The sequence below is a fragment of the Tiliqua scincoides genome, chromosome 6, assembly GCF_035046505.1.
Source record: "Tiliqua scincoides isolate rTilSci1 chromosome 6, rTilSci1.hap2, whole genome shotgun sequence".
Taxonomy (NCBI): Eukaryota; Metazoa; Chordata; class Lepidosauria; order Squamata; family Scincidae; genus Tiliqua; species Tiliqua scincoides.
Window position 1 is genome coordinate 19,156,762 of NC_089826.1, and position 27,847 is coordinate 19,184,608.

Genomic DNA, 27,847 nt, shown 5'->3' on the forward strand with positions numbered 1-27,847 from the left:
ATATATACGCCCGTATGTGGTGGTGGGCATCCACCCAGGTGTGTAAGGTGATCTTGAAACAGGATCGATGGCAAGAGGCCTTAGATCCACAGGCCAAGAGGGAGGTCACACTTTTGATAGGCAGTCCAATTCATTACCACTACCCTGCCATTCTTTCAGGCTAATTTGGATGGAGCCTTGGGAAACTTTATCAGCAACTGATAAAGGTGTTACTTGCTGACACCTTTAACAGTGGGAATCAAAGCCAACTCCTGAGAGTTTCTTGACATGAGAAAAACAAGTTGTAAAAAGAAGGATCCCCAACTCTAGCCGAATCCCATAGCTAAATTCAATTGAGGAGCCATGCTAGTGGAGCAATTGGCCTTCTGAGCTAACTACTGTACTCTCAGCAAATGCGAGAACAATAAGAGCACCACCTTGGACCAGGGATAAGCCATCACTCAGAAATCCAGTCCACTTGGGGGAGAAGTCCTGCTTTGCAGGTATAGTGTGTGTGTTTCATAATCCTTTGCTGTTTTTGCACCCTGTAGATTGTGCCCTCTTGCAGTTGTCCTAACAGGACTTCTACTCTTCCCCCTCCAAGCCAATCAGTTTGGCTGGCCTATTTTATCTCTTTACCTTCAGAGCTATCATTAGCATGGGATGTGTGACTCTATGCAATCATTAACCATGTAACTTCTTATACTATGCCCTTTCACTTGTACCAGTTGCATTAATTCATCTCAAGAAACTCTTCCGTGTTGAGCATCTTGAGCATGAAGCCTTTCACTATCCCCCTTCCCTTTCCTGAAACACCCTTTCCTACAGTATCATAACCATAACCAGTGGTATGTCAGCTATTTTCTTTTTTTATGTATATATTTATTTTATTTATATTAGTAAAGAGAAAAACAATAAAAAAACAACACATAAAAATACATAAAATACATTAAAAGAAACAAAAATAAAAAAGAAATATAAAAGAGGAAAACAACTACATAGAATAATATAATATAGTTCATTTATATTAATGAACTAAATTTGCACCCTTACAAAAGCTATATCTCCAATAGTCCCTCTCATGACTAATCTTCAAATCCAGAAATCATTAATAGCCCAATCTTGCGCTGCCCGGGGCGCCCAGCCTCAGCGGCACCGAGAACGACTACCGCAAGAGGCGCCTCAGGAGAAGGGAATTTTCTTGGGAGAACAACGGGGCTATTCACTTTAGGTGCTCGTGTAGGGCACCGAGCCCTCCATGAGCGCCTTGGATCCAGTGGAGCAGAACTCCACGGACCCACCTCCCTCCCTCCTCCTGGCACTCCTCCCAGTTAAAATCTTCTTCTATCAATTCGTCTCTAGACTTCAACGTACATTGTCGTTGTGTGTCCTTGTGTACAGCACAGAGAGATAAATGGTTATTATATAGAAATATATTGATTTCAATATATTTCTATATAATACCCATTATCTCTCTGTGCTGCTTCTAGACCAAAGTGCGGTTCCTGTCGTGGACAGTGGAATTTTGCTGCAGAACCTGTTCTTATAACAATTCCATATCCCCCACAATGCATGCCTAACATAGTGATTCTTAAATTCAACATTTACTTTTAATTTATCGTATCATAGCTACTCATGCCAACCAAATCTTAAACTGTATCCTTCTAAATTCAACAGTCTTCTATTTTGCAGTAACAACCATTCTTTCAGCCACAGAAAACAACATGATGCATAATAAATTTTCAAATCAGGCAACCCTAATCCTCCTCTTTCTTTAGCATCCTGCAAAATCTTAAACTTCACTCTTGGTTTTTTCCCTTGCCATATAAATCCCACCACTTCTTTCTGCCGTTCTTTAAATGGTTTGTCCAAGAGTAAAACTAGTATAGTCTGAAAGAGAAATAACATTTTTGGTAAGACATTCATTTTAGTTACAGAGATCCTTCCCCAAAAAGATAATTTCAGTCTTTCCCATCTTGCAAAATCTCTTTTGATCTTGTTCCAAACTTTAACGTAATTATTTTGAAACAACATACAATTCATACTTGTCAATATAATGCCCAAGTATTTAACTTTTTTTCCACCTTCAACCCAGTTTTATTAGTCAGCCTTGTACATTCAGCCCAGTCTTGTACATTCATATGCTTGGATAGAATTTTAATTTTCTGCTTATTTATCTTAAAACCTGCTGATGATCCAAATTCCTTCAACTTGACCATCAACAATTCAATGTCTTTTAATGGTCCTTCTAAAATTAGAACCATGTCAGTATAAATCAGCTATTTTCAGCCAGTGTGTAGCAGCATATTTGCTGTGCCGTGAATGGTCCACAGGTGTGCCACAGGAGTTTAGGGGAGGGTCATTTATTAGAAGGGATATTAGGAGATGCCAGCCCCCACCGGCGGTCTGGTGTGCCTTATCCATCCATCCAAAAACAGATGGTGTGCCTTGACAATTTTTGTGCCTTCTCAGTGTGCTGTGAGATGAAAAAGATTGAACATCATTGGTATAAATGACATAAGGTATGTCGGGGGAGCACATGTGTACATATGTCCTCAGTGCATCTGTGGCAACAGCTTAGAGGGATGCTCTGCCATCACTGCACAAAGGCTATGGGCACAGAGGTGGTCTTAGGGCTTGACAGAGGGCTCTTTTGAGAACGTTGGGTCCTTGGACATTGCCCAGTGATGCCAAACTCTGATGTCAGGCCTGTTTTCAGCAATCTAAGTAATTGATTAATATTATAATAATGACATCTTGCACTGAAGGCTAGACTACTGAAGGCTAGACACTATTTGTGCTTCTATAAAATGTTCATCGATCAATATAAATCTTTTCTATTCGGGGATGTGGAGCTTCAATTATCTTTATATATTTACAGTACACCAACAGATAGGACGTCTTGCACGTCTCTCCTTGTCATTCTCCATTGTAGCATACCAGGGTTGGGAACTCGAGTCAGTGACTCAGACTCGAGTCGCGAAAATGCATGATTTGGGTGGCTTGTTGATTTGGTAGTTGCGCACGTGGAAGACTCTGAAAAACACTCGAGTCAGGGCCCCCCTGACTCAGCACTCATTCCCACACATGCTGACTGCCTGCGTCTGGGTGTGCTTTTGTGTGCTGTGTCTGGGTGTGCGTTTTTGTGGTGTGAAAAACCTCATGGGGCCAGCATTCTGACCAGGCGAAAAGAGAGCCCAGTCCCACCTCTTGCATTCATTAAGAGGATAATCATTGGACAAAGGATGGGCATTCAGATATTTTTACTAGGTGAGGGAGGGCAGGAGGAGGAGCCAAGGGGGTTCTTGCCTTACGATTGACTTGAGAAGCCCAGGGAGGGGAAGGAGGCAGGAAAGGGGGGAGAGAATTCATAGCAATCACACCTTGCACCATATGGAAATGGAATTCTCATGGAATGACCAACTGCAGTGGGAATACTTCTGAGTAGAGCTGCAAAGGATTGGGTCGACTTGGTAAGCCTCCCAGCTGCTGCGCATGGCCTTCCTCCCTCTTGCCGCTTCTGTCCCGACTCTCTCACAGTCCCTCCCACCTCTCCTGCCCTCGTTACAGATGGGACAGGGTAGCAGGGAAGTAGTTAAAGAAAACTCTGACAACTCACACACCCTGGCAGCAGCCCCGTTTTTTCCACGGTGGGCTTTTTAAAGGGGGGGGGGGGAAACTCCACTTGAGTCCTTTAGCGTGACTAAAGGGTGACTCAGCGACTCGGAAAGTGCCCCCATTATGACTCTTTTTCAAGTCAAGTCACATGGGGTGGTGACTCTAGACTCGAGTTAAGCCCCGCTGGACTTTCCCATTCTTGGTGGATAAATATAGGTTTATTTATCTAGGGTTACTTTCTTGCATCATGGGTATCATCTGTTAGTTGGTGCTGCTGCCTTGTTGTGAAATGGAATGTTGTGGAAAATGGAAAATGCATTACAACTCTGCCTCGCCCTCCAAAATGCCACTTGGTGGGGCCCTGATCTTACTGGAGGAACTGCCCTGCATACAAGGCAATGGGATATGCTTGGGCAGTGCATTTACATCACAAGAAAAACTGTGCATTGCATTTACATCACAAGGATCCAGCAAGGAAAAATTCAAACAAAAATTTTCCTTTTTGTTGGATTAAGTTGTTTGTGTTTTCTTTTAGAATTCTGGTTTTTTTAAAAATAATCAGGGGAAAGATCTTCCATTTTTTCTGAAATGTATGCAGAGATTCTGATCAGAGGGTAAGGAAAGTTCCGTCAACAGATTTATGCACTGTTGGCTTACTAAAACAAAAGTAAACTTTATACTTTTTGCACACATTAACTCAGTGCCCTTGACCCAATTCTAAAGTGTATCAAATGTAAAGTGAAATCAATGATTAAGCCAGAATCTATTTCTGCTTCTCCAGCCAATGCCATACAGTTAAAAGTGGAGGAATTTACCATAGGAACAATGATATGTGTGGATCACACCCCAGTAGTACATTTGCAGGAAATGAGGTGTTTAAACCGGGGGGGGGGGGTCAAACTTATTTCATACAGAGGGCTGAATAGCATTCATGTCGCCTGCTGAAGGCTGGAAGTGATGTCATTAGGCAAGAAGTGATGTCATTAAACTGGTCATGACCAAAAATAAGCACTTTTTCTCACTTAGGAACTCGTTAGCTCCAAATGACAGAAGAGAAAGTATGCAATTCTTGATCATTTTTCAAGATATGGGGGAGCCCAATTTTCATGTGGTCTGCCCTTTCAGCAGTAACACCTTAACACTGCTCAGCAACTGAGAGCCTAAGGGCCAGATAAAAAGCTTCTGCAGGCCGTATCCGGCCCCCGGGCCTTATGTTTGACATCCGTGGTTTAAGAGAAACAGTGAAGAAAGAATGATCCTCTGTTTAAAAAGATTGGAATTCAAACTCACTTTAAGTATGATACAGAAGCCTTTTACCTGAAAAATCACAGAGATTATGCAACTTCATTCCGTATTATATTGCTGAAGATCAGACCAGGGAGACATATGTGGGAGAGAACTTGCAAAGAACACTAGGGAAATAATTTAATAGATCAACATTTTTATAAATTACCTGGCTGAGGCGTAGAGAGAAAGCTTCTTAAATTTGCAGGCAACACAAAGCTTGGGAGGTAGGATAGCTAATACCCTGGAAGACCAAATCAGAACTCAAAATGATCTTTAAAAGCTTGATGATTAGGCCATACTGACAAGATGAAGTTCAACAGAGACAAATGTAAAGCACAGGCATCCCCTCGTATCCTCAGGGGATACGTTTCCACCCCCGCAGAAACTGAAACAGTGGATAAAAGGGGACCCTATGCTTACTGTGGCAACAAGCACTCTTTTCTTTTGCAGCCTGCTATAGACCGCTAGAGAAGGAATGGATCAGCTGGAATGCTAGAGGAGGGAGACAGCCAGAATATTAACATGAAACAGGAAGCTTCTTGCATCCTGTTAGCATTTTCTTAGTCTCCCTTCTCCAGCGTTCCCATTCCTCCTCTAGCGGTCTGTAACAGGCTGCAAAAGAAGAGACATGAGTGCTTGGTGCCACAGAAAATATAGGGTCCCCTTTTACATATAAGCAATTAGTGCACTGGGAGACAGAGATCCACAGATTGAATTCATGGACACAGAACCCATGGATATGGGGTGATCTTTGTACAGTACATAGGTACAAAAAAATCAGAAGGTCAAGTGCTGTACAAGATAAGGGAGGCGAGGCTTGGCAGCTGCATACTTAAAAAGAACACAGGTGTCTTAGTGAACCACAAGCTGAACATGAGCCAGCAGTGTGATACAGCTGCAAAGAACTAAAGCTGCTCACAATTTTAAGGCACAGAGCCCAGAGATAATACTTCCACTCTGTTCTGCACTGCTTAGATCTCACTTGGAATACGGTATCTAGTTTCAAACACCATATTTCAAGGATGTTGATAAGCTGGGTTGAGTTCAGAGGAGGGCAACAAAGATAGTGCAAAGTCTGAGAACCAAATCTTATGAGGAATGGTTAAAGGAACTTGGTATGTTTAGCCTGCAGAAGAGGAGAATAAGGGCAGATATGATTGCTGTCTTCAAGTATCTGAAGGGCTGTAGTGCAGAAGAGGAGGACTTGTTCTCTGTGGCTCCTGAGGGCAGAGCTAGAACCAGTGTGTTGAAAGTACAGGATTTCGGATAGAAAAGAGGAAGAATTTCCTAACTTTAAGAGCCATCTGGCACTGGAACTGTCTGCCACGTTCAGTTATTGGCTTTCCCATGTTGGTGATTTTCAAGCAGAGGATGCCTTAGCAATTGACTGCACTCAGCAGGGGGTTGGTCCTTTCATTCAACAATTCTATGGCTCTAGTCCAGGGCTGTCCAAACTTTTTGGCAGGAGGGCCACATCATTTCTCTGAAACTGTAGTGGGGGCCGGAGATAAAATTTGAATAAGTTTACATAAATGAATATATTAGAGATGGAACTTATATGAATAAATGAAGGTCTTGCAATAGCTCAAGGCCTATAAAAGACTTTGCACAAAACAAAGCAGGTGTTTCCTTTGCTGCTGCTACTGCATCACAGATGTCAAACAGTAAGCAGCCCTTGTTGCACAGCTCACATGAGAGGTCAAATAGCCACCCTCACACTGAGAGCAGTTGCATCGGGCCAGCATGGGCTCCAGCAAATCTCTGGAGGGCCAGAGGCTCATTGGAGACTGGGGACTCCCCGCGTGCTGGATTGGGAGTCCTGAGGGCCGCAAGTGGCCCCCGGGCTGGGGTTTGGGCACCCCTGCTCTAGTCCCGTCCAAATCCCTTCAGCAATGCACATGCACCAAGGAGATGAGTGCTGCATCTTATGATGGGGGACAGTGGAAGAGGTCTCCTCAGGGAACTTTTGTTCTCTTATCATGGGGAAAGGTTCTGCATGAAAGGGAAAGTACAGACCAGATATAGGTTTACCATCTGAATTAGAAATAGGCCTTCAGGTGTGCACAGGGGGTGGCTTTTCAAAGAGAGTGCAGCGGTAGGACTCTGAATGATACAGTGCACAATGTCTCTGTCCTTACCAGAATGCTCCATGCATCCTAAAGATCATGTGCCCTGTGGCACTTCCCTTGAATCAGATGTGTAAATCACCCCAGCTAACTGGGCAAAGAGGCACTTTTTCAAATGGTGCTCCTCTTATATTTAGAAGAGGGGAAACTGTTCCTCTTCACCCCAGCATGGCATCTTTTCCAGTGGCCATTGCAGGAGTCTCTTCTGTATCTTTTTAGATTGTGAGCCCTTTGGGGTCAGGGAACCATTTACCAGTAGTTGTTTGATTTTCTGTATAAACCACTTTGTGAACTCTTTTGTTGAAAAGCTGTGTGCGTGCGTGCGTGCGTGCGTGCATATCCTTGATGATGATGATGTTCTGGGATACTGATGGCACAAGCACTTCAATAGGTTTTCTCAGTGAAGAGCTTGCAGACATTGTTTGAATTATGGTGCACTTGAAGAGATGTAAGAAGCACTGAGCAAGATTCAGACAACTGATATCTGTTCTAGCAAAGCCATCCAATTCCAAAAGCCATGCCTTAAAATTGGTCTTCTCTTACAGTTGGTGTATGGGGAAACAGAGGACGGTGTGTGCAAGACGAGAGCTTCTAAGGTGCATGTTTACAATCCACATAACATTGTGGAGTGGAGTGGAGTGGAGTGGAGTGGAGTGGAGTGGAGAATCTTCCAGATCACAATTCATCAGAAATGTGCTGTGAGCTCAGGTGTTCCCTCCTCTTCACTAACACATAGATTCCCACCACAATTTTGGGGGTTGCTTTTACCACAGTTTTGCCAAGACAGCCAAATTGTTAACTAGGTTTAGTACCACCAACCATGTTTGGAAGTTAGTTCTAAGCATCAGTTGCTTGATTTGGACATTGTCACAAAAATTGAGGAAGCAGCTCATCTGGGAGGTCTGAAACTCCCCCTTTAAGATCAGAATTTTGAATGCTTCCACACACTAACCTCCCTGAATAACACCATTCTGGAATTTCTTATAATGCCACCACCTTCCTATAAATGGCTTCTAGATTTCTTTCAGTGAGATGTAGAGGGATGATTTCGAACAGCTTTGGACTCTCAATCCCTTTGGGCACGTGTCCATTGAGGTCTCCCTTTCACCACTCCTTCGGGGAAGACATTTAATTTATTTCCAACATTAATAACCCACGATTCAGCCAATTCACATTCAAAGATTGTCAAATAGGTAACCCCATGTTTGCATGGAGCTTGTTGATTCACATCAGCTGATCACACATTTGAATACAGGGAAGTATTTTTATTGATTGCACACAAAGAGTCAGAAAAACAGCACAAAACTCAGGAAACTATAGAAAACAAAATAGCAAAATCAAGCTAACTTGTACCACAAGCTGACATTACAAACTAAACTAGTTACTGTGAAAACCTGGGCCTAATCAACATGTGCAGGAAAATGAAGTGGTAAAACGGATTGTATAGAATGGACTGCATCATTTCCAACTGCAAGTGGGGGATGCTTTTTAAAATGTGTCTCTATAGAATAATTTCTCTGCCAGTAAAATCAACAATAAGCCTGCACAGTGGTTCCCACTTTACACCAGGACTCACTTTTAAAAATGACACTTTATTGAATGACACTTTTAAAAATGAGACTCTAAGGGTGCAATCCTTTGCAGCACTGACATAAGGGCAATGCAGCTCCGAGGTAAGGGAACAAACATTCCCTTACTTTGAGGAGGCCTCCGTGAGTGACACCCAACTGCAGGACCCAGCACATGTCCCATTGGCACCACTATGCCAGTGCTGGAAAGCACTGACATAAGGGATTAGGATTGCGCCTTTTAAGTTCATCTATATTTACAAGACTAAAAAAAGTTTCACTTTACTAGCCACTCCAGCCTCTGATTTTATCCTTTTTACTACTGAGGGGGAGGGGGGGCTGCTGTCTGATGCGTTTGTTGAGCTCCATGTCCATCGGATCAAGACCATTCTTGTGGCCATGCATTCGCCTTCACCATGCCTTCAATAAGAGCAAATGCATATGTGTGGCCCAGTTTCACTTTCCATATGGATCAATACATTTTTCTTGTCAGTTTGGAGGAGGACTTTCTTCTCGAGAGTTTTGTGGGGCCTGTGTTCATTGGATTGCGACCATTCTGGTGGTGTTCCTCTCTGGTGGTGCCCTTCAAAGTGGACCAAGGCACGATCACCTACTTGCGAGTAAACACGTGTGTGCAGTTCAGTTTTACTTTCTATGGGGTTAAATTTCTATAGGGTTAAACTTTCTATAGGGTTAAATTTTCCTTGTGAGCTATCAGCTTGTCAGTTTCATGACCCACCAAACATCTGGTTGTTACCCACAGTTTGAGAACCACTGAGCTAGCACATTAGGGAGAATGGTTCTAGTCCAGTCTGTTTTCTGAATGCTGGTTTTCTACTTGCAAAGAGGAGTTGGGCTGGATTTTTTTTTGCACTTTTTTGCATTAAAAATGTTGTCACCCTACTGCAGTCAAGTGGTACAGTCCATTCTAACATATCATGCCTCCACCACTTCATTCCCACCTCCCTTTGTTACATATGTAGATAAGGTTTAATTCACATCTTCAGAGGGATAGAAATTCCTTCTCCCCATGAAAAGAGGATAAAAGCTTTGGTCAATGGATTGTCATTTTGCAATTGTTTTGCATCTCAACAAGTAGTTTTCATGCCAAAATACACCATTTGGAATAAGGAATAATTATTTGGAAACACTTCAGCCATTAATAACCATTCTGTCATCTTCCCACTCCAACATCTTAGAACGTCAAGACAGTGCGGATGCTGAAACATAAAATGATAAATATGTGAGCTTAGCAAACTGCATTCCAGAAATCCAAACAGAATTTAAATCTCCTGTCCCCTCTGAAACTTCCTGATCCCCCCCCACTGGATACAACACGCTTCTTTTCAGCATGACTACACCACAGGGGGTGCGGGAGGGATAGGATTGGGCTCTAAAGTCTTTAGAACTGCTGAACCATTACTATTCTGCAAGCAGAATGAAAGCCTCTTTGCTTTCTGTTCAACATAGCTGGTAAATTAATGATAAATCACCTATTTGCCAGGCAGCTTTGGCAGTTTATGTAAATTACTGGTTTCATTTCTGTGTATTTTCTTTTTTAATCAGTGAAAGGGAACCAGTAATTCAAAGCCCTTTCCCCTTGTAGGGACATTAGACATTAGAAAGCAAATTATCACTAATACCTAAGCTGTGCTGAACTGAAAGGAATAAAACTGGCTGAACCTACAAACAGGAAGCTTTTGATTAAAGGCACAATAGCCCTTAAAAGTTTCAACAGACTTTGACTGTCTGTACTGGACAGGCTGGTGCTGTAATTTTGTTTTATTATCAAAAACAAAAATAATCACATATCAGGTCTGAAGAAAACAGAAGGGAAAGATAGCAAACATTGCATTCAACGATTTGTCAATAACATTCTTGGAATTATTCATTAAAAATGAGTGAACAAAGGATAGCAATTCCGGATATAAGAGTTACTGTGGAAGCAACATGAGAGACAATTATGGCACCTGTTCCCTCTAAGCTGTGACTGCCAGTCATCTGAAATCGGAATCCTACATGGCTTCTCTCAGGATGCTTTGGAGCTTAGTGATGACAACAACTGTGGAGCTTCCCCCAAGCAGCCACCATACTGGTCTGCATGCTTGTAAAAATTACATGGATCATTGATTATGGCTAACGAACAAAGTATCAACCATTACCTCTTTCCTGACTGGAGCAGTTCAAAACCTTCATTGATTTGGTCGAAAGGTAATGTGTGAGTTATTAATGGATCCAGAATGAATTTCTTCCCCATGAAATCAGAAACCAATTTAGGGACAGAATCTTTGCTCTTCCAGCCTGAAAACCAGCAAACAGAAAGTTCACTTAGAATTTATCACTCAAATGAAGTCAATAAACATGTGAAAGGTGAAGTGTTTGATTTCTGGTTTTATTTTCTGTGGAGTTAAGATGGTTTTTTGTCAGCTGTACCTCCAAACACAGACCCCTTCCAGGTCCGGCCTGTGAAGAGTAGCATTGGGTCAACATTCATCTGAGATGCTGAAGGAGGCACTCCCACTATCACACTGGTTCCTATGTTGTTGTTGCAGGAAGCCAGAGCAGAAGTCTAAGGTCAAATAAAAACATTTATCTACATATGATAATTTATATACCCTCTTTCAACAAAAAAAGTTATCCAAAGTGGTTAGAACTCAAAATTGGACAACAGCTAAAAACACTCTAATCCATCTAAGGTTGCAATCCTAAAGTGCCCTTGGGCTGGTGCAGGTCCCTGGGCTAGGAGGGTTGCAAACATGGTGTAAAGCATGCTCACACCCCCTCAAGAGCAAGCCGCACCAGCGTGTGCTGGAGCATGGAAGCTGCATCCAGCCTCTGCGCCGGCTTGCGCCAGGTAGGTTGCATCGGCCGAGCTCAGCTGACACTGGAGTGTGGGGAGGGTGGGGAGGAGGTGAGAAGGAAGTGTCCCGGAGCAGGGGGAAGGCAGGGGGAGGGCAGTCCTTGGGGTGGGCAGGCAGGGAGCAGGAGGCGGGGCTGGAACCTGGCTATTATGCCAGATCCCAACCCCATTCACTGAGCAGTGCTTGGCGGCTATAAGCCACTCTGCTCTCCTCGGACATATGCTACGTCTGGAGGTAGCGAAAGTCTGAGGAGACCCATTAGGGCTGTGGTGGCTTACCCAAGGGTAAGGGGAAGAGTTTCCCCTTGCCTCCGGCTGAGCCACTTTGGGCTCCTATCTTGCACTGGATACAGTGCAGGCCTCCTGGCCTGCCTGTTCCAGCATAAGATAGGATTGTGCTGTAACTGTTTCACTACAGTTCAACTTCCACTGAACAGGATGTTTCTTAAGCCACACTGGACGGATAGTATCAGTGGCTTCCAGCTCAGAACTCTTTTGTCAGAGGAACTGGAACATGTGTGGATGTTGGGGTAGGGAAGTGATATTTAAAGATTTCTCAGCCCTCTTGTGCTGTGTTTGTCTTCTAGGGTAGACAGTGGCTACAAGGAAACAGCTTCCGATCCCTGAAAATATGTTCCCAAGCACCATACCTGGGTTCCACATGATAGTGTAGAGCAGCAGTTCCCAAAGTCTTTCTTGGACTTTGGGAATGAGCTAAGTCTTGGCAGGGGAGGGGCAGGGGGGATTGGAGCCCTGTAAGAGCACTGGAGCTAGCCTCCCAGAACCTCCTGGAGGCCAGTGCAACTGCTCAGGTAAGTAGCAAAGCCCCTGGGTCCCTGCGGCACCACAATCACTGCAGCACTGTCAGGACACTCATTCCTGGGCCAATCACAGTAAGGGGGGAAGGCCCATTTATGGTTTCCTTGGTGGGTTGCAACCCATCAGTTTGGGAACCACTGCTGTAGAGGAACTTCCATTTAACTGTACAGAGAAAATACACCCATCCACTCTGTTATGAACAAGAGGAATATAGAATAAAACTACTATTGAAAGTAACTGGATCCAGCATCTCGCTGGAGACATTCAGTAGCCACCAGAATGGAATAATTAACTCTCACTTAGAAAGGAGCCATTTGGCTGTTTCAACTCCACCTTATTCTTTGTTGACCATTCAGCAGTACAAACCAAGTACTAACCATTGCCGAACTCACATACCATGGTCTCTGTGCGCCCAATCACTTCAAATGAATAGTCGACACCTTCACCACTGGTCAAGTCAAACAAAACTTCATTGATGGGCTTCTGGAAATCCAGGGGGTTGACGCACTCTGTGGCTCCCAGTTGTTTAGCCAAGGGGAATTTACTTTTGTTGATGTCGACTGCAATGATCCTGGAAGCTCCAGCAGCCTTGCACCCCATGACTGTGGACAGGCCAACTCCTCCCAAGCCAAAGACAGCACAAGTAGAACCAGGTTCCACCTAGAAAACCATGGAATCAAAGTATGTGGTGTGGTTTAAAAGGTGCCAGAATGATTCCCATACTCACAAGAGCTATATAGTGGATCTTTTGAACTGTTACAATTTCTTGTTGCAGACACTTTGGTTTTTACAAAAATTGTAATACCATTTCACAAATAGGGAATGGCAAAAGGCAGTTTTTATCTTGTTCAGTTCTTACTGTTATTATTTATATATTGCCAGCCAAGTCCATGATACTTTACTGAGAATAAGCGGACAGGTCCTTGCGCCAAGAGGCTTACAATCCTTGCCATTCACCTGGCTTTCATTCCCTTCCACTTTATTTGCCACTTCAAAATGACCTCTATACGCCTGCCTGTAACCCATTATGACTGGCATAGGAATAACACACCAAAGCAAGGCATATGTGCTGCACCTAGTAGGTGAGTGAACCTCCACCTTGTGCCTTTAATTTTGTAAAGAGAAAGTGGTGGCATGGAGGGAAGAAGAGAGTGCCCACTCTAGCCTACAGCTGGGCTAGAGCTACCTCTCCTCTGTAGCGCTCCTGCCTGTAGGAACAAGTGAGCCAATAAGCAAGAATGCAGGTTTGCAAAAGGGTGGAGAGTTATGCCTCAAAAACTGCTGCTCCCTCAAACACCATCCAAAGCAGCTTGCTTCACAGTGCTGCATGGTCCCTCTTAACACGAAAAAACAAATAATTTCCTTTTCAAATAAAAATAATTGCTCAGTAGCAGAGCACCCACTTTACCTACAGAAGGTCCCCAATTCAATCTCCGGGCAGGCTGGGAAAAACCTGATTTGAAACCCTGGAGTGCTGCTGCCAAGGCATGGAGATAATACTGACTGAGATAGATGCGAAAGCAGTTTTGATAGTCCCTGATTTGATGTGTACCTAAAAAGTGGGAATATTCTTGGAAACTCATGCATCAGCACCCACCTTAGCTGTTTCAACAGCAGCTCCATAACCTGTGGAGAATCCACAGCCAATCAGGCACACTTTTTCCAGAGGGGCAGCAGCATCAATTTTAACCACTGAAGTCTCATGCACCACTGTGTACTCGGTGAAAGTGCTGGTGCCAAGGAAGTTATGAAGGGCCTTCCCTTTGCAAGTAAACCTGCTGGTGCCATCAGGCATTAAACCTTTACCACACAGGCTGTTGAAAAGAGGGAGATGGGAAAATGAGAATGGGATCTGCTGTGTTGTGGAAGGGGTGCATTATGCATTATTGAGCATTCACAACATCTCATACACATCACAAGCCATAGAACAGTACACATTATCCCCATATTGTGGGTTTGAGAGGGTGTAAAGGCCAAAATAGTGCAGTGGTTCCTAAACAGTGCACCACATGCCATGGGATGTCCCTGGTGGCCCCTCCAGCTTTCTTGTATCGTGCAAGATTTTGCACAATTCAAGATGGCTGTGCCTGGCTGAGCCAGGAAGAAGAGGGGACCACCTCCAGGACTGCCTTCAGCCTGCCCTCCCCCTGCCCCGGAACACCTCCCACCCTGCCTCCTCCCCACCTACATCACCCACCTCCCTGCCTCCTCCCCACCCACCCCAGACCCTCTAGCGGCAACACAACCCTCCCTTCCTAAGTCAGTGCAGAGACTGGATGCAGCCTCCATGGACCGGTGCGCATCCCTGCGCCAGCCCAGCTGATTTTTGAGGAGGCAAAACATGCTTTCTGGCATGTTTGCAACCCTCCTGGACTTGCACCAGCCCAAGGTACAGTCAGGATTGCACCCTTAATCTCTCTCTCTCTCTCTCTCTCTCTCTCTCTCTCTCCCTTCCTTTTCCTCCTCCTCCTCAGCAAAAAGCAAGGCTAAACAAGCAAACAAAAAAGAAATAACTAAGAAATTTTGATACTTAGCAAAACAACAATAAAACTCACTCATTTTCAGAACACAGGTTGCCCCTGGTACTTCTGCAAATCTTGCATTTTCCACATTGAGGAAGAAAGAGTGGGATTACCTTGTCCCCTGGGAGCAAAAACAAACAATGCACCATTATAAAGTTCAGAGCTGCACACAAACAAAAATGCAAATGAAGTGAAAAACAGTGCATCAGTACTGTGTTCCTTTGATCTCCAGATCCTTTATGGGGTTCTGTCAATCACAAAAATGTTTAGGCAAGTGTCAGTCACTTATTTGTTGGCATCTTCTAGAACAGATAATGTCAGGATTTGTTCTCCCCACCCTGGCTAGTAGCATAAGCCTCAGCTGGAAGGGTGAATTGCCTGTTCCTTCTCAACAATCGCTTCTTCTTAGAGATCCCTCCCCAGCCTGCTTCCTTCTTAGTGTCTGTGTGGTTTCTAATGTCATGCATGCCCCGTTTGTGCACTCCAAACCCAAACTGAATTTGTAATTATGTTTGGTAATTATGACTATGGTAAATTCCATATGATTAAAAGCTCATTCTTTTCTGTAATGACACTTTGGCATGACACCACTTCAGGCCCACCAGCATCATATCCCCTTCTCTTGCACTAGAATAGAATAGGCTTGCTGCGAGATGATAAGCATTAATCACTTAAAAAAGTGAAAATAATAAATTAGGATGCTGCTTCAGTGCTGGGGAGGGAGAATGCACACTCAACACATGACTAAATTAACTTTGCTGGGTTTTTCGTAAAGCAAAAGCTCATGACATTGTGGGTCATTGTGCCTGTGGATGCACAATCTCTACAAGGGACAAAAAATATATGCAGGGGGGGTCCCCGATCTGTGGAATCCGTACCCGCGGATTCAGTTACCTGCTCTGCTCCCCTCAGCTCTGCTCCCCTCACCTCCAGAGGTCCTCTGAGCTCAGCAGAGGCCATGGACGGCCATCCTGGCCTCTGCCGGGCTCAGACTGAGCTCTAGAGCTCAAAACACGTGACTTCTGGTTTCACGGAGAAACTAGAAATGATGTTTTTAATGAAAACGTCACTTCCAGTTTCTCCATGAAACTTCATGAAACTGGAAGTCACGTGTTTTCAGTTGCTGAGCTCAGTCTGAGCCCAGGAGAGGCCATGGACAGACATTCGCAGCCTCTGCTGGGCTCCCCAAACCTCCAGAGGGTCCAGACCACGGAGATGGGCGTTTGCCTCTATCCACATTTTCAGCTATCCGCTGGGGGTTCCAGAACAGAATCCCTGTGGACAAGAGGGCACACCAGTATGCACCATCCTATATTGGGAGAAGCTATTTTGCCATGATACCTTTGCCAGGAGGACATGAGCACATATATTATTTGTGACAACCACACCCTCACCTTGGGAGGGATGTGTGTATGCTAAAGCAGAAAAGGTTTGTTCTGGGATAGTTGTTCCTCCTACCTGGTTTCACACAAGTCACTCCCTCACCAACACTCTCCACAACACCGGCTGCTTCATGGCCTAGAAGTATTGGCATGGGCATTGCAAATGCACCACTGATCACATGGTCATCTGAGCGACAAATCCCAGTGGCCAAAATCTGCACAGAAATAAAATAATTCAGAGGAGTAGCCTTGCTAGTCTATTGCAGCAAAAACAATGAAGAATTTGTGACATCTTATAAAATGAATGGGTTATTAGTAGCCAGAGACAGCATCACAAGCTGGCGAGGATGGGCACTGCCTGAGGGTCATCACCCCCTTATGGGCTCCATCTGGGAGCTGACTCCTGAATCCTCAGTACCCTCAGCATCTAAGGCATAATCAGGGGATGGGAAGAAGGTGCCATAAGGGGACAAGTGCAGGGCTTTGCTCCAGGGTTCCCAGCACTGATTATAGCAGAAATTTTCAACCTTTTTCATCTCACGGCATTCTGACAGGGTGCTAAAATGGTCAAGGCACACCATCATTTTTTTTGACAGTCGGAATTGCTCACCATGCTGCCAGTGGGAGGCTCACATCTTCCAATGGCCTTACGAATAAATGACCCTCCCCCAAACTCCCATGGCACACCTGCCGACCACTTGCGGCACACCAATGTGCAGTGGCACAAAAAATATGCCGAGGCACCTGGTTGAAAATTGCTGGATTACAGCATAGGCTTTTGGGGAACAACTTTCGGCTTCCTTGGATGCCTGAAGTGTTACCCTCAGTTGGATCCTCACTTATCTGTACACACAGATACAGATAAAGTGCAAAGAAAAAGAAATGAAATTGCAAACAGTGAGGCAAAATTGTCTTAAAATGCTGGAAGTGCAGTGAAATCTATCTACAATAGAAAATGGGAAGGGATGTAACTCATTCTATTGCAGGCTATTTTTCAGTGGAATGAAACTCCTCTAATCTGGAATTGGGTTATCTGACCTCGCTTTGCTTTCTCTCTGCAACATGCATCTTTTAATAGATAAATTTCAAAACACTTTGTTTACCTTAATGCGAACTTCATGCGCCTTCGGAGGAGCAACCTCTATTTGCTCTAAACTCAGGGGTTTCTTAATCTCCCAAGCAATGGCTGCTTTGCATTTAATGACCTGTAAAAGCAGCAGGAGGAATCAAATCATATTATCATGAGTGTTGCATTGGGGCAAACTTCAAAAATTTGTAAATTGGGCAAACATTAAAACTCCACTTATACCTTGAAGATTGCTCTAATTCCAGCAAACACAGTTTGCTTCTGCAAGCCTAGATAGACTCCTGGCTGCTCCTAAATTTTTCCCTCTCCCCCAATCTGAAGACTGTTAAAGCACATGATGTGGATGTCTCATGCAGGTACAATCTGCCTGCTACCTCTTCTGGCCCACTAACCCCAAAGTGACTTCAAGCAGATCTCTGATCTTCTTCCTACTCACTGAGAAAGCACAGGAAGAGAATTGGAGCACCAGCAGCGCTCCTCTCCTTCATCTACTGCTGTCGTCTGTCTTGTTTGAAATAAACAGGATGAACAGAGCATGCTGGGAAGAGGAGGGCGAGAACATAGAGCCGGCAGTGGTGGATGGGCAAGGAGAAGAAAGGGGGCGAACTGCTAACACAAGCCCAAGGTTTTTAAAACTATTTTGGGGAGTTGAATACTTGAGTGGATCTGCCCCAATTTAGATGGCGAATTCACTCAAGTGGCTCCTGCAGAGCAGATTGTACTATGTTATGTGTCACTGTACTGTACGTTATATGTACTGCAGATGTGTCACGTGGACAGAGATGGGCACCCCCCCCCCTGCACACCACCAATTTGTTGCCTGAGATGACCATTTCAGTTGTCCTCATGAATGGGCCAGCCCTACTTCAAAGGAACTTTTGTTGGGGAACTGGCACCGGGCAAAGAGTCAAAACCCCATTTGTTTTGATGCCCCACTCAAACTATCTGTCTCTCCCCTGCACACACACACACTAAGACACATGCAAACACAAAACATACCCCTACAACAGTATTTTCAACAGAAAAACATTCATGCAGGGATCATGTGGAGAGGATCATTTGTTTGACATTTTGCTTACTTTTACTCTAAAATGATGCAATTCAAGTTAATTTTCCTCCAGAGTGACTGAGTAGGGTAACAGCATTTTAAGGAATCAGGAGAAAGTACTGAGGCTTGCTTTTTATCTTTGCCCTCTTTAGGCAATGAGAAAGCAAACTTTGCTCGTATGGAGTGAATCAGTGTAGCAAGTGTAAATACCTGCCAGTTTGATTAGGGAGTAACCTGATGCCTCTGTGAACTCAGTGTGAGTACCAGGTGAGATCAGTCAAGGGAGGGTGGGGGGGAGCTGAATTTCAGGACTGCTCCTACAGCAGGTGTGGAGTGTCATCAGCAAGAGCATTGAGGTGCTGCTTCTGAAACATTTTTCAAAGTGAACTTAGTTGAGAAGTGTCAGACTCAACTGAAGGCATTCTGAGAAATTAGCTTAGGGACTAGAGATGTCTAGACTAGACATGTTATTTCTAGAGACCATTGTCTTTCCTAAGAGCTACCTGAGAAACAGTATGTAGCTCACGTTATATTAAGGCAGGGGTGCTCAAACCCCGGCCCAGGGGCCGCTTGTAGCCCTCGGGGGCTCCCGATCAGGCCCTCAGGGAGCCCCCAGTCTTCAATGAGCCTCTGGCCCTCCAGAGACTTGCTGGACCCCATGCTGGCCCAATGCAACTGCTCTCAGCATGAGGACGACTGTTCAACCTCTCACCTGAGCTGTGGGACAAGGGCTCCCTCCACTACTTGCTGTTTCACATCTATGATGCAGCAGTGGCAGAGAAGGAAAGGCTGGCCGTGCTTTGTGCAAGACCTTTTTTAGACCTTGAGCTACTGCAAGACCTTCATTCATTCATATAAGTTCCATCTCTAATAAATTCATTTATGTAAATTTATTCAAATTTTAAATGTAAATTAATTCTTTTTTCTCCCAGCCCCCAACACAGTGTCACAGAGATGATGTGGCCCTCCTGCCAAAATGTTTGGACACCCCTGTATTAAGGCAACAATCCTATGCAAATTTACCTGGGATTCAGACCTACTGAACACACTGAGACTTATTTCTGAGTAAACATGCATAGGCTACCACCCTAATGCACCTTTCTCCCTATATGTTTGGGATTGTTTAAACCCAATTTTTCAAAGTGTACAAATATTGCTTTTACACTATTGCAACTCACTTCAAGTTGTATGAAATGGTATGAAATGAGCCAGATCTTTAATTAAGCCATTTCTGCCCAATGTTACATATATGCAATAGGGACCTAATGTGTTCACTTGTGGGCCGGGCAAAAATGGGTTAAAGGAAGTAGAATAAGTTTCAAAATAGAAAAAAACATTGACAGAGAAGAGAACACTCTCCTAGACAATTTAAAATTGATTATAGGTTCATTGAGATGTGGCTATGGAGAGATGACATGATGAGCTCCTGTGCTTCAAAATTCACCACACCACCATGGGACAGGATCTCATAGGACTTGTACAGTCAGTTTTCTGTCACTGGTGTCTCCATTCCACATGAAATTGTGCGGTTGTGGCTGATTCTGATGTTATGGGTGGGATGTATTAGGGCAGCCTTTAGATAAAGTTTGCAAGTACTGTTGTTTCACTTGAGTAGGAATTGCATAATTTCAAGGGGAATGGAGGTACCAGTGACAGAAAGCTGACCGCATGTGTCTGAACAGTGAAATTTCACTTCAGATGAAACTTGGTCTCAATTGTGTTTGTATAACCCCGTAGAGAAATTTCACTCATCTTATGAAACTTTTTGCTTTGCACAATATTCCCCAACTATTTGGCCCAAGCAGAGCCAAGCAGGGGAAGGGCACTCAGGTCCCTAGTCATCAGTCCAAAGGCCAAGAACTGCTGAGCAGATGTACACCCTCCTAGCAAGAGATTGTCCTGGTTCCACTTGCAGGTAAAAACCTGTATGCAACTCATCTTCCTCTTCTACCATTTCCCTTATGATCCTCGCACAGCTTTGTAGTTGCAAGCCTGAGGGCAGGACTTGTGTCTTGTGTTTCATTTAGATACAACACCTACCATCAGTAGTTGCATAATGAGTTTGAATGGAAATAAATTGCTTTGGGAGGTACATTTTGCCTGCACCATAGATACTTGCCTATAAGGTGAGAAATTTTTTACCAAAAATCCAGCATAGATGTCTCCTCGTCCTATCTGCGGGCCGCTCAGGGGTCAGGGCAGTTCAGGGGTATCATGGCGGCCAGGAGAAGCCCAGAGGAGTGGCAGGCACAAGTTCACCCTAGGCAATTTTACACTCTGGCTCGCTTTGCTTTACATCTCCCAATAGATCCTTCCTGTAGGGAGAAGCTTCGCTACTAACCAGTCAGCATGTCACTCAGGTAGGCACCCACTGAATATTCAAGGCTGCCATCTACAAACAGTACTATGTCATTTTAATATAGGGACCTGAGGACCTGCATATTTTGATATCAGTGGTGAGTCCCAGAATTATAGTCAGTTTTACCCTCGACATCAGATAGTCATAGAAAATTTCATGATTTTTGACTCAGAACCTGCTTTCAACTTATCTGTGAGTTCGATTTATACTCAAGTGTCTGCAGTATATAAATACAAGAAAGAAATTTAGCAACACACACACACCCCTAGCCCTGGATACTGGTTTGGTTCTTCCCACCCCCGTAGTTTTTGCATGCCTTTGTAATCTGATTTAGGGCCCAATCCTATCCAACTTTTCAGCACAGATGCAGCCATACCAACAGGGTGTGCATTACATTGTGTGATAGGAGGCAGTCATGGAGTTTTCCTCAAAGCAAGGGAACTGCCTCAGGCTCAGGCTGCATTGCAGGGCTGCATTGAGGCTGCATTGGCACTAAAAAGTTGGATAGGATTGGGTCCTTAGTGTGGGATGGAGTCACAGTGAAATACAATTACCCTGGTCCTGTAATGGAAGAAATGACCATGGAATCAGTGCCTTGGAATCAATTGATCAATTGGTTAGAGCAGTGTTTCCTAAACTGTGGGTTGGGACCAACCAGTGGGTTGCAACCTGGTTGTTGGCGGGTCCTAAAGCTGATCACTGACAAGCTGATCACTGAAAAGGAAAATGTTTTGAGTCTTATGGAAAGTGAAACTGAGCTGTATGTGTGCATTTGCTCACAAGTAGGTGAACGTGCCTCAATCCACTTTAAAGAGCAGGCTGAGAGGAACGTTAACACAGACATAGGTTTTGATCCAATGAATGGAGACCCCAAAAAACACTTGAGAAGGAAGTCTCCCCCTCCAAGTTGACAAGGAAAATGTATTGAGCCCTATGGAAGGTCAAACTGAGTCACATGTGCATGCTTACTCCTGAGTAGGTGACTGCGCCTCAGTTCACATGGCAGGGCAGGCTGAGAGGAATGCAAGGCCACAAGAATGGTCCTGATCCATTGAACATGGAACTCAACAAACACACCAGAAAGTTGTCTCCCGCCCCCATAGTAGAAAGGATTAAAACAGAGGCCTGAGCCTAGTAAACTTTATTTTTAGTCTTGTAAATCTAGGTGGGTCCTGATAGTGTTGTTTTAAAAAGTGGGTCCTGGTGCTAAAATGTTTGGGAACCACTGGATTAGAGCATAGGTTCTCAAACTTTTTACTGCTGCAACCCACAATGCAATCAAGTCACACCCCAAAATGCATTCTGTGGCATGATGTGGCTGTCAGAAAAATGGAGGTCCACTATTATGTGTGGTCCTGAAGAGGCCCGTTAAGACCCGTCTTGTTTGAGTTGAGATATGTTATACCAGGGGTGTCAAACATAAGGCCTGCAGGTCGAATGCAGTCCCTGGAAGCAATTTATCCGGCCCCTGTTACAGTTGAATTCTCCCAGTGTGATGATTGGGCTCTCTCATATCTTGAAAATATGAACAAGATTTGCACATTTTCTCTTCTGTCATTTGCAGCTAATGAGTTTCTAGGTGAGAACCAAGTGCTTATTTCTGGCCATCATCTGCTTCATGATGTCACTTTCTGCTTAATGATGTCAATTCCGGCCCTCAGCAGACACCCAGAATGCGAACTTCAGCCCTAAACAAGTTTGACACCCTGTGCTATACCATAATGTTATTGGCTTCTGGTTTTTCCTCTATGTAGATCCATGTGGTCTCTGACTAGCAGGATGAGATATCTCTGAGGAATGTGGATCATGTCACAACCCATAGTTTGAGAACCTCAGGATTTGAGAAGGCGATTTGGATTCAAGACTGGAGTTCAGAGTTGGGTTCGGCTCTGCACTTTCTGGGTGGCTTTGGACAAAGCTCTGCCTTTCAGCCTCAATGCCTATTCAAAATAAGAACCTTGAAACCATGTGAGGTGAAGGGGAAGATAAAAATGCAAAAAATAAGTAAATAATAGAAAAATAAAGAAGTAAATTTCCCTTGCAGATTGCTAAGATAATAGGCAAGGTAAGTGAGGTATAGCACTTTGCACATCAGACATCAAAAAGCAGATAAAAGCCATGGAGTAGGTAAGAGCCCAATCCTGAGCTCGGCGCTCTGGCTTTCCGCCAGAGCGCACTGTCGCAAACATGCTGTAAGGCACGTCTGTAAGGCTTACTGCCGGGCCAGCAACCGTGCAAGCCCAGTGCTGGTCAGCACTGGGCTAGCACCGGGCAGGTGCCCGTCCTCTGCTGCTCGGTGGTCTCAAGGACCGCCGAGCCACGCCACAGTAAGCGGGAGGAGGTGTTCCTGGGAGGGGGGAGGCATGGGGAGGGCAGAGAGAGGGCGGGCGGGAGGCGTACTGGGGGGAGGGAGCAGGGAGGCAGGAGGTGGGTCCGGTGGAGCTCAGCTCCACTGGATCCTGACCCTTTGCCCTACATGAACACCTTTATTTTACCGTCAACCTTTTGGTCGAGGTGATGTTTGTGGCAGGCTGAGGCACACAGGATGCGGTGGTAGCCATTCTCGACAGCGCTGCAGTCGTGCATCCTGGGCAGCTCAGGATTGGGCTGCCTGTCTCTTATGTGCAGTCTCTTATTATTATTCTGCTGGATGTGGCAAGAGATAATGGTTTAACAACTAACCTATTACATTCCCATAAATCTTCACCTATTGAGACTTGATGCAGGGATGCTCAGAAGCAAAAGGACACAGTGAACTAGTATCCACATAGGACATATGATGCAGATTTTAATTTGCATCTGGATGCAGAAGCAGAAGGACATAGTTGCTTTTGCTGTCAGCCACAAATTCCTCTCTGCCTCCAGATCAAGTGGTACCCCATTTTTCTAGCCCTGTCCAGCACTGGTTTCCATGCAGAAGGCTGAGCTCTTTCAGTCCTTTTCCCCTTCATGCACTAGCGTAGCATTGGTGGGGCGACTGGGGTGAGTCTCCTCCTGTGACACCCAGAGGTTTTCCGGGCTCTCTGCATGGGGTGTGTGCAGTGCTCAGAGCGACAAGCAGAGTGCTGAGTGCCCTCCTGGCCTCCCCTGGCTTCATTTGGCTCCAAAATGGTGTGGTGGTGGTGACATTACACGGTCATCACATCACCGCACCCCAGGTGGCCTCTCAACACTACTGCTTTCATGTGCAGTGACATTCATTGGGGGTTTGTGCAACATAAGTTCAGTGTGTCCAACCTTTACCACTCGCAACCCAGTTGCTACATTTATGTTATTAAGTCAAGCAGATATAATGAAATAAATATTAGAATAAATCTGTATTGTACTGCACTAACAAATATTGCAAATATGATATGAACAAAATGTTAAAATATTATATGTGAAAATAATTTTTAAAAATGGTAAATATTTTGAAAATAACTTTCAGCTGGAGTTCTGCAAATATGTTCCCTACAAAAAGGAGAATCTGTAAAACAGTGTTCAGGAAAAGCAAACAGTTTTTCTTAGATACTGGGATATCTGCTTGGCACTGTTATCTGAACAAAAGCGATTGAATAATATATTAAAATATGAAAACATATAAAAATGTCTTTGCTACAGCATTCTGAAACACAACAGCAGGAATAAATTAATGAAAGGAATTGGATTAAAAGGTCTCAGGTTTACAAGTCTGCATGTAAAATGAGAACTGGTTCAGTAGATAAACATGAGTTGAGAGGGATCAAGAAAATACTAAATTTGATGGCTATTTGTATCATGCAAGAGGGCTGACTTTAAGTATTGAAAGAAGCTTCACAATTGGTTAATTGCAAAATCCATCACTCTCCCTCAGCTCATTAATAAATGGGACAGCACAATCCTGTGCATGTTTATTCAAAAGTAAGTCCTGCTATGTTCAGAGAGGTTTACTCACAGGTAAGCATGCTTAGGATTGCAACCTAAAGCCTGAACCTTTAGCAGTACAATGGGTTTCTTCTGAAGCCCCACTGAGATACAGGACATTTTGCCTATCCAGGAACAGCAACAGAGCACATTAGAGACCTACAGAGTTAGCTGAGCTTATACAGAGTTATCAGACAGTTTTTGGACTCGGCTTTGGAATAAAACTTAACAATGTTTACAAGTGATACTAAGAACAGCTTGTAGCCTGGGACACGTTGCTTGTGAATGCCATCAACAAATCATACAAGGAAGACAAAGGTTGTCAAACAACATGGACGGTCTAGCCAGCACAAGTTTTACGTTAATGGCAGAACTGGCAAACGTAAAACAAAAATCCTGGACTCGGTTGTCACTCAAAAACCACCTTAATACCTAGTTCAGTGTAAATTGATCTTCTTTTGTGTGTAGAAGATGACAGCTTGGCAGGACATTCTGTAGTAAAGCAATCTGGGCGGGCACTACTAAATACATATCATGTGTACACTTTCTTTGGCAAGACAGAGCCTGTTTGAAATCTGTTTTTTTAGTGTTGATATTGAGACTTAGTCTTAACTTTGGGAATCCAGAGCTAAGGAACTCTTGGAGGATAACAAGCATCTTCCTAGTTAGGCACGTGAAAGTGTCACTTTGTTAAGAAAAGCCACATTTTCCACACACTGCACTCTGGGGAACAGTCAAGAGGTGGTTTTGTTAAAACAAGCAATACTGTATTTTATATTATTTAGGGAACTGATATCTCCTTTCCAACTCTAGCATATGTTAACTATTCACCTATCTCTGCAATCCATATGGCCAAGCCAGAGAAGTTTAATGCCTAAGGGCACAATCCTAACCCATTATGTCAGTGCTTTCCAGCACTGGCATAGCAGTGCCAATGGGACATGTGCTGCATCCTGCAGTTGGGTGTCACTCATGGAGGCCTCCTCAAAGTAAGGGAATGTTTGTTCCCTTACCTCAGAGCTGCACTGCCCTTATGTCAGTGCTGGAAAGCAGACATAAGGGGTTAGGATTGCGCCCTAAGTCTCTGATTAGCACCTGGATTATTTGAAGATATAATTTTAAGAATGCAATGCTTCTTTCAGTGCACACTTAAGTTTGTGTGCATGACATTTTGCTTTAGTTGGGGCTAAAATTTAACACATATATCAGACTCAGTTATCCTGCCAAATTTAAGAATTGTTAGCTCAACTGATTTCAGTGGAAAGAAGATAAGCCTGTGTTTAACTTTCCCATGGCAATCAGTGGAACTTAACATGAGCTGGATCATGACCCCCTTTTATTTTAATATAGAAGATTGTTTTCAATGCCCCTTTGATTCCCACATGAGGTTGCACCACCACACCTTTCTGCTCTTAGTGTTCCGTGAGGATGCTCTATTTTCTTCTGTCCTTCCAAACTCTTCCTGGCTCATGCAATATACTCCTCAAATTCTGTTTCCCCAGAATGTTCTGCATTTTATAAAGCTTTTATGATGAAATCTGAGCTCCATCTACCATTCCCAGAACTTCTGACATCAGAAATCATCTCTATTTAGAGAGAAATTTACAGTTTAATGCAGTAATATTAACGAACTCAGAATTATTTGTGCAGCAACAGATAGTAAGGCAGTATTCAATGTTGTACTATGAACGCCAATGAAGAATCAGCATTACAATATTCACTTACTTTGCCTGCAGTGCTCATGATGAATCTTTCTTCCTTCTGTGTTCCTTCTTCAGATAATCAGTAACTTGAACAATCTCTTTGCTGTTCAGTGATTGTTAGTTATGAGGGTTATCGGTTCCCTGCCAAATATAACAGCACAAACATGGTTTGGACTCTTTTAACCAAGCAGATGGATTTCCAAACTCCGCCCCTGAGCCCAGCAAGGAAATACACTAGACCACTATTCTGCTAAATCTCAGTTCTATCCAAATAGTGTCAAAATGTTAGATCTGCACTGCCTTGTCGCCATATTTCAAGTACTGTTAGAAACAGATGTGGAGACTTGGATGCAAATAGGTGTCAAATAACATCATTATCCTGCACTAACTGGAGGTGCATGAAATAAAAAAGAAAACTGAGTTCATTCACCTCCATAGATGAAAGGAGATTACCCGAAATCCAGCATATTTCTCCCAGGGGCAAACCAAAGAATGGAAAGGACAAAGAAGAAATGCTTTGACTGTGGAACATCAGGGCTGGCTGCAGTTGCAGGGACCCCACAAACTGCCCCTTCCTGCCTAGGGGAGCCCTGAGAGAGTTGTTCCACTGCCATCAGCACAAATAGAAGTGATCTCAGAGTTCAGCAGTGGGCCCTTTTGAGGGCCCGTGGCAGCTCCCCAGTGATGCAGGCTCCTTATGCCAGCCCTGTAGAATACTCTTCCAGAGATACTTACCAGTTGCCACTCTACTAAGTGTTAGGTGCAAGGTGAAAGTATGTGTAGTTGCTTGAGCTTTTGTGAGTTAACACTGATTTCATTACAAAACTGATTTTGTAACAACTGTCAAAACTGTCATAAAACTGTTAACAACTGTTGTTAACGTGGTCCAGTCAAGGTCTCCCAGGCGTCTCTTGGTCCTGTTATTTAGGATTATTTTCTGCTTATACAACCTGAGGATGGGGAAAAGATCCTGTGTAGTGTGAGGCCAACTGCCTGCCAACTTGACCCCTGCACAGCTTGGCTGATTAGGTCTGCCTGGAGGGGTCTGGCTGGGTGGACAGAGAGTATAATTATTCATCACTGACTGGGAGGGTGTTGCTGGCAACATTCAAGCTGGCAATTGTTTGCCCCCTCCTGAAGAAACTCTCCCTGGACTCTGCCATGTTGGATAATTACCAGCCAGTCTCAAATCTCATGTTTTTAGGTAAGGTAACTGAGCAGGTGGTAACTTCTCATCTCCAGAGAAGTTTCCTGGGAGAAATTGGTTATCTGGACAACTTTAAGTCTGGCTTCAGCCCAGGCTTCAGGATGGAAAGAGCTTTGGTCTCCCAGGTGGATGATCTACCCAAAGGTCTTGACAGAGGGAATACATCCCTGTTGGTCCTGCCAGATCTCTTTGAGATTTTCAATACTATTGGCTGTAGTATTCTTCTGGGTTGACCTGGTGGAGGCTTGGGGGCACTGTTTTGCAGAGTTCCAGTCCTTCCTGGTTGATAGATTCTAGATGGTGTTACTGGGAGATACTGGCTCCCTGGCTTTTAGCATGTGGGTGCCACAGGGTTCTATCCTACCTTCTATGCTGTTTAACATCTACATGAAACCTTTGG

At 44.2% G+C, this 27,847-nt stretch overlaps 1 protein-coding gene across 1 annotated transcript; it reads right to left on the minus strand.

Moving 5' to 3' along the window:
• Positions 1–8,292: 8,292 nt before the first annotated feature.
• LOC136656134 (alcohol dehydrogenase 1A) lies at positions 8,293–26,338 on the minus strand. The gene is made up of 9 exons (XM_066632993.1): positions 26,263–26,338; positions 17,265–17,366; positions 16,238–16,376; positions 14,813–14,900; positions 13,855–14,071; positions 12,654–12,917; positions 11,012–11,147; positions 10,741–10,879; positions 8,293–9,798 (listed from the first exon to the last, which is right to left on the minus strand). Exons 1-9 carry the CDS (start codon positions 26,278–26,280, stop codon positions 9,774–9,776), a joined length of 1,128 nt encoding a protein of 375 aa, XP_066489090.1. The 5' UTR covers positions 26,281–26,338; the 3' UTR covers positions 8,293–9,773.
• Between the last annotated feature and the right edge of the window lie 1,509 nt (positions 26,339–27,847).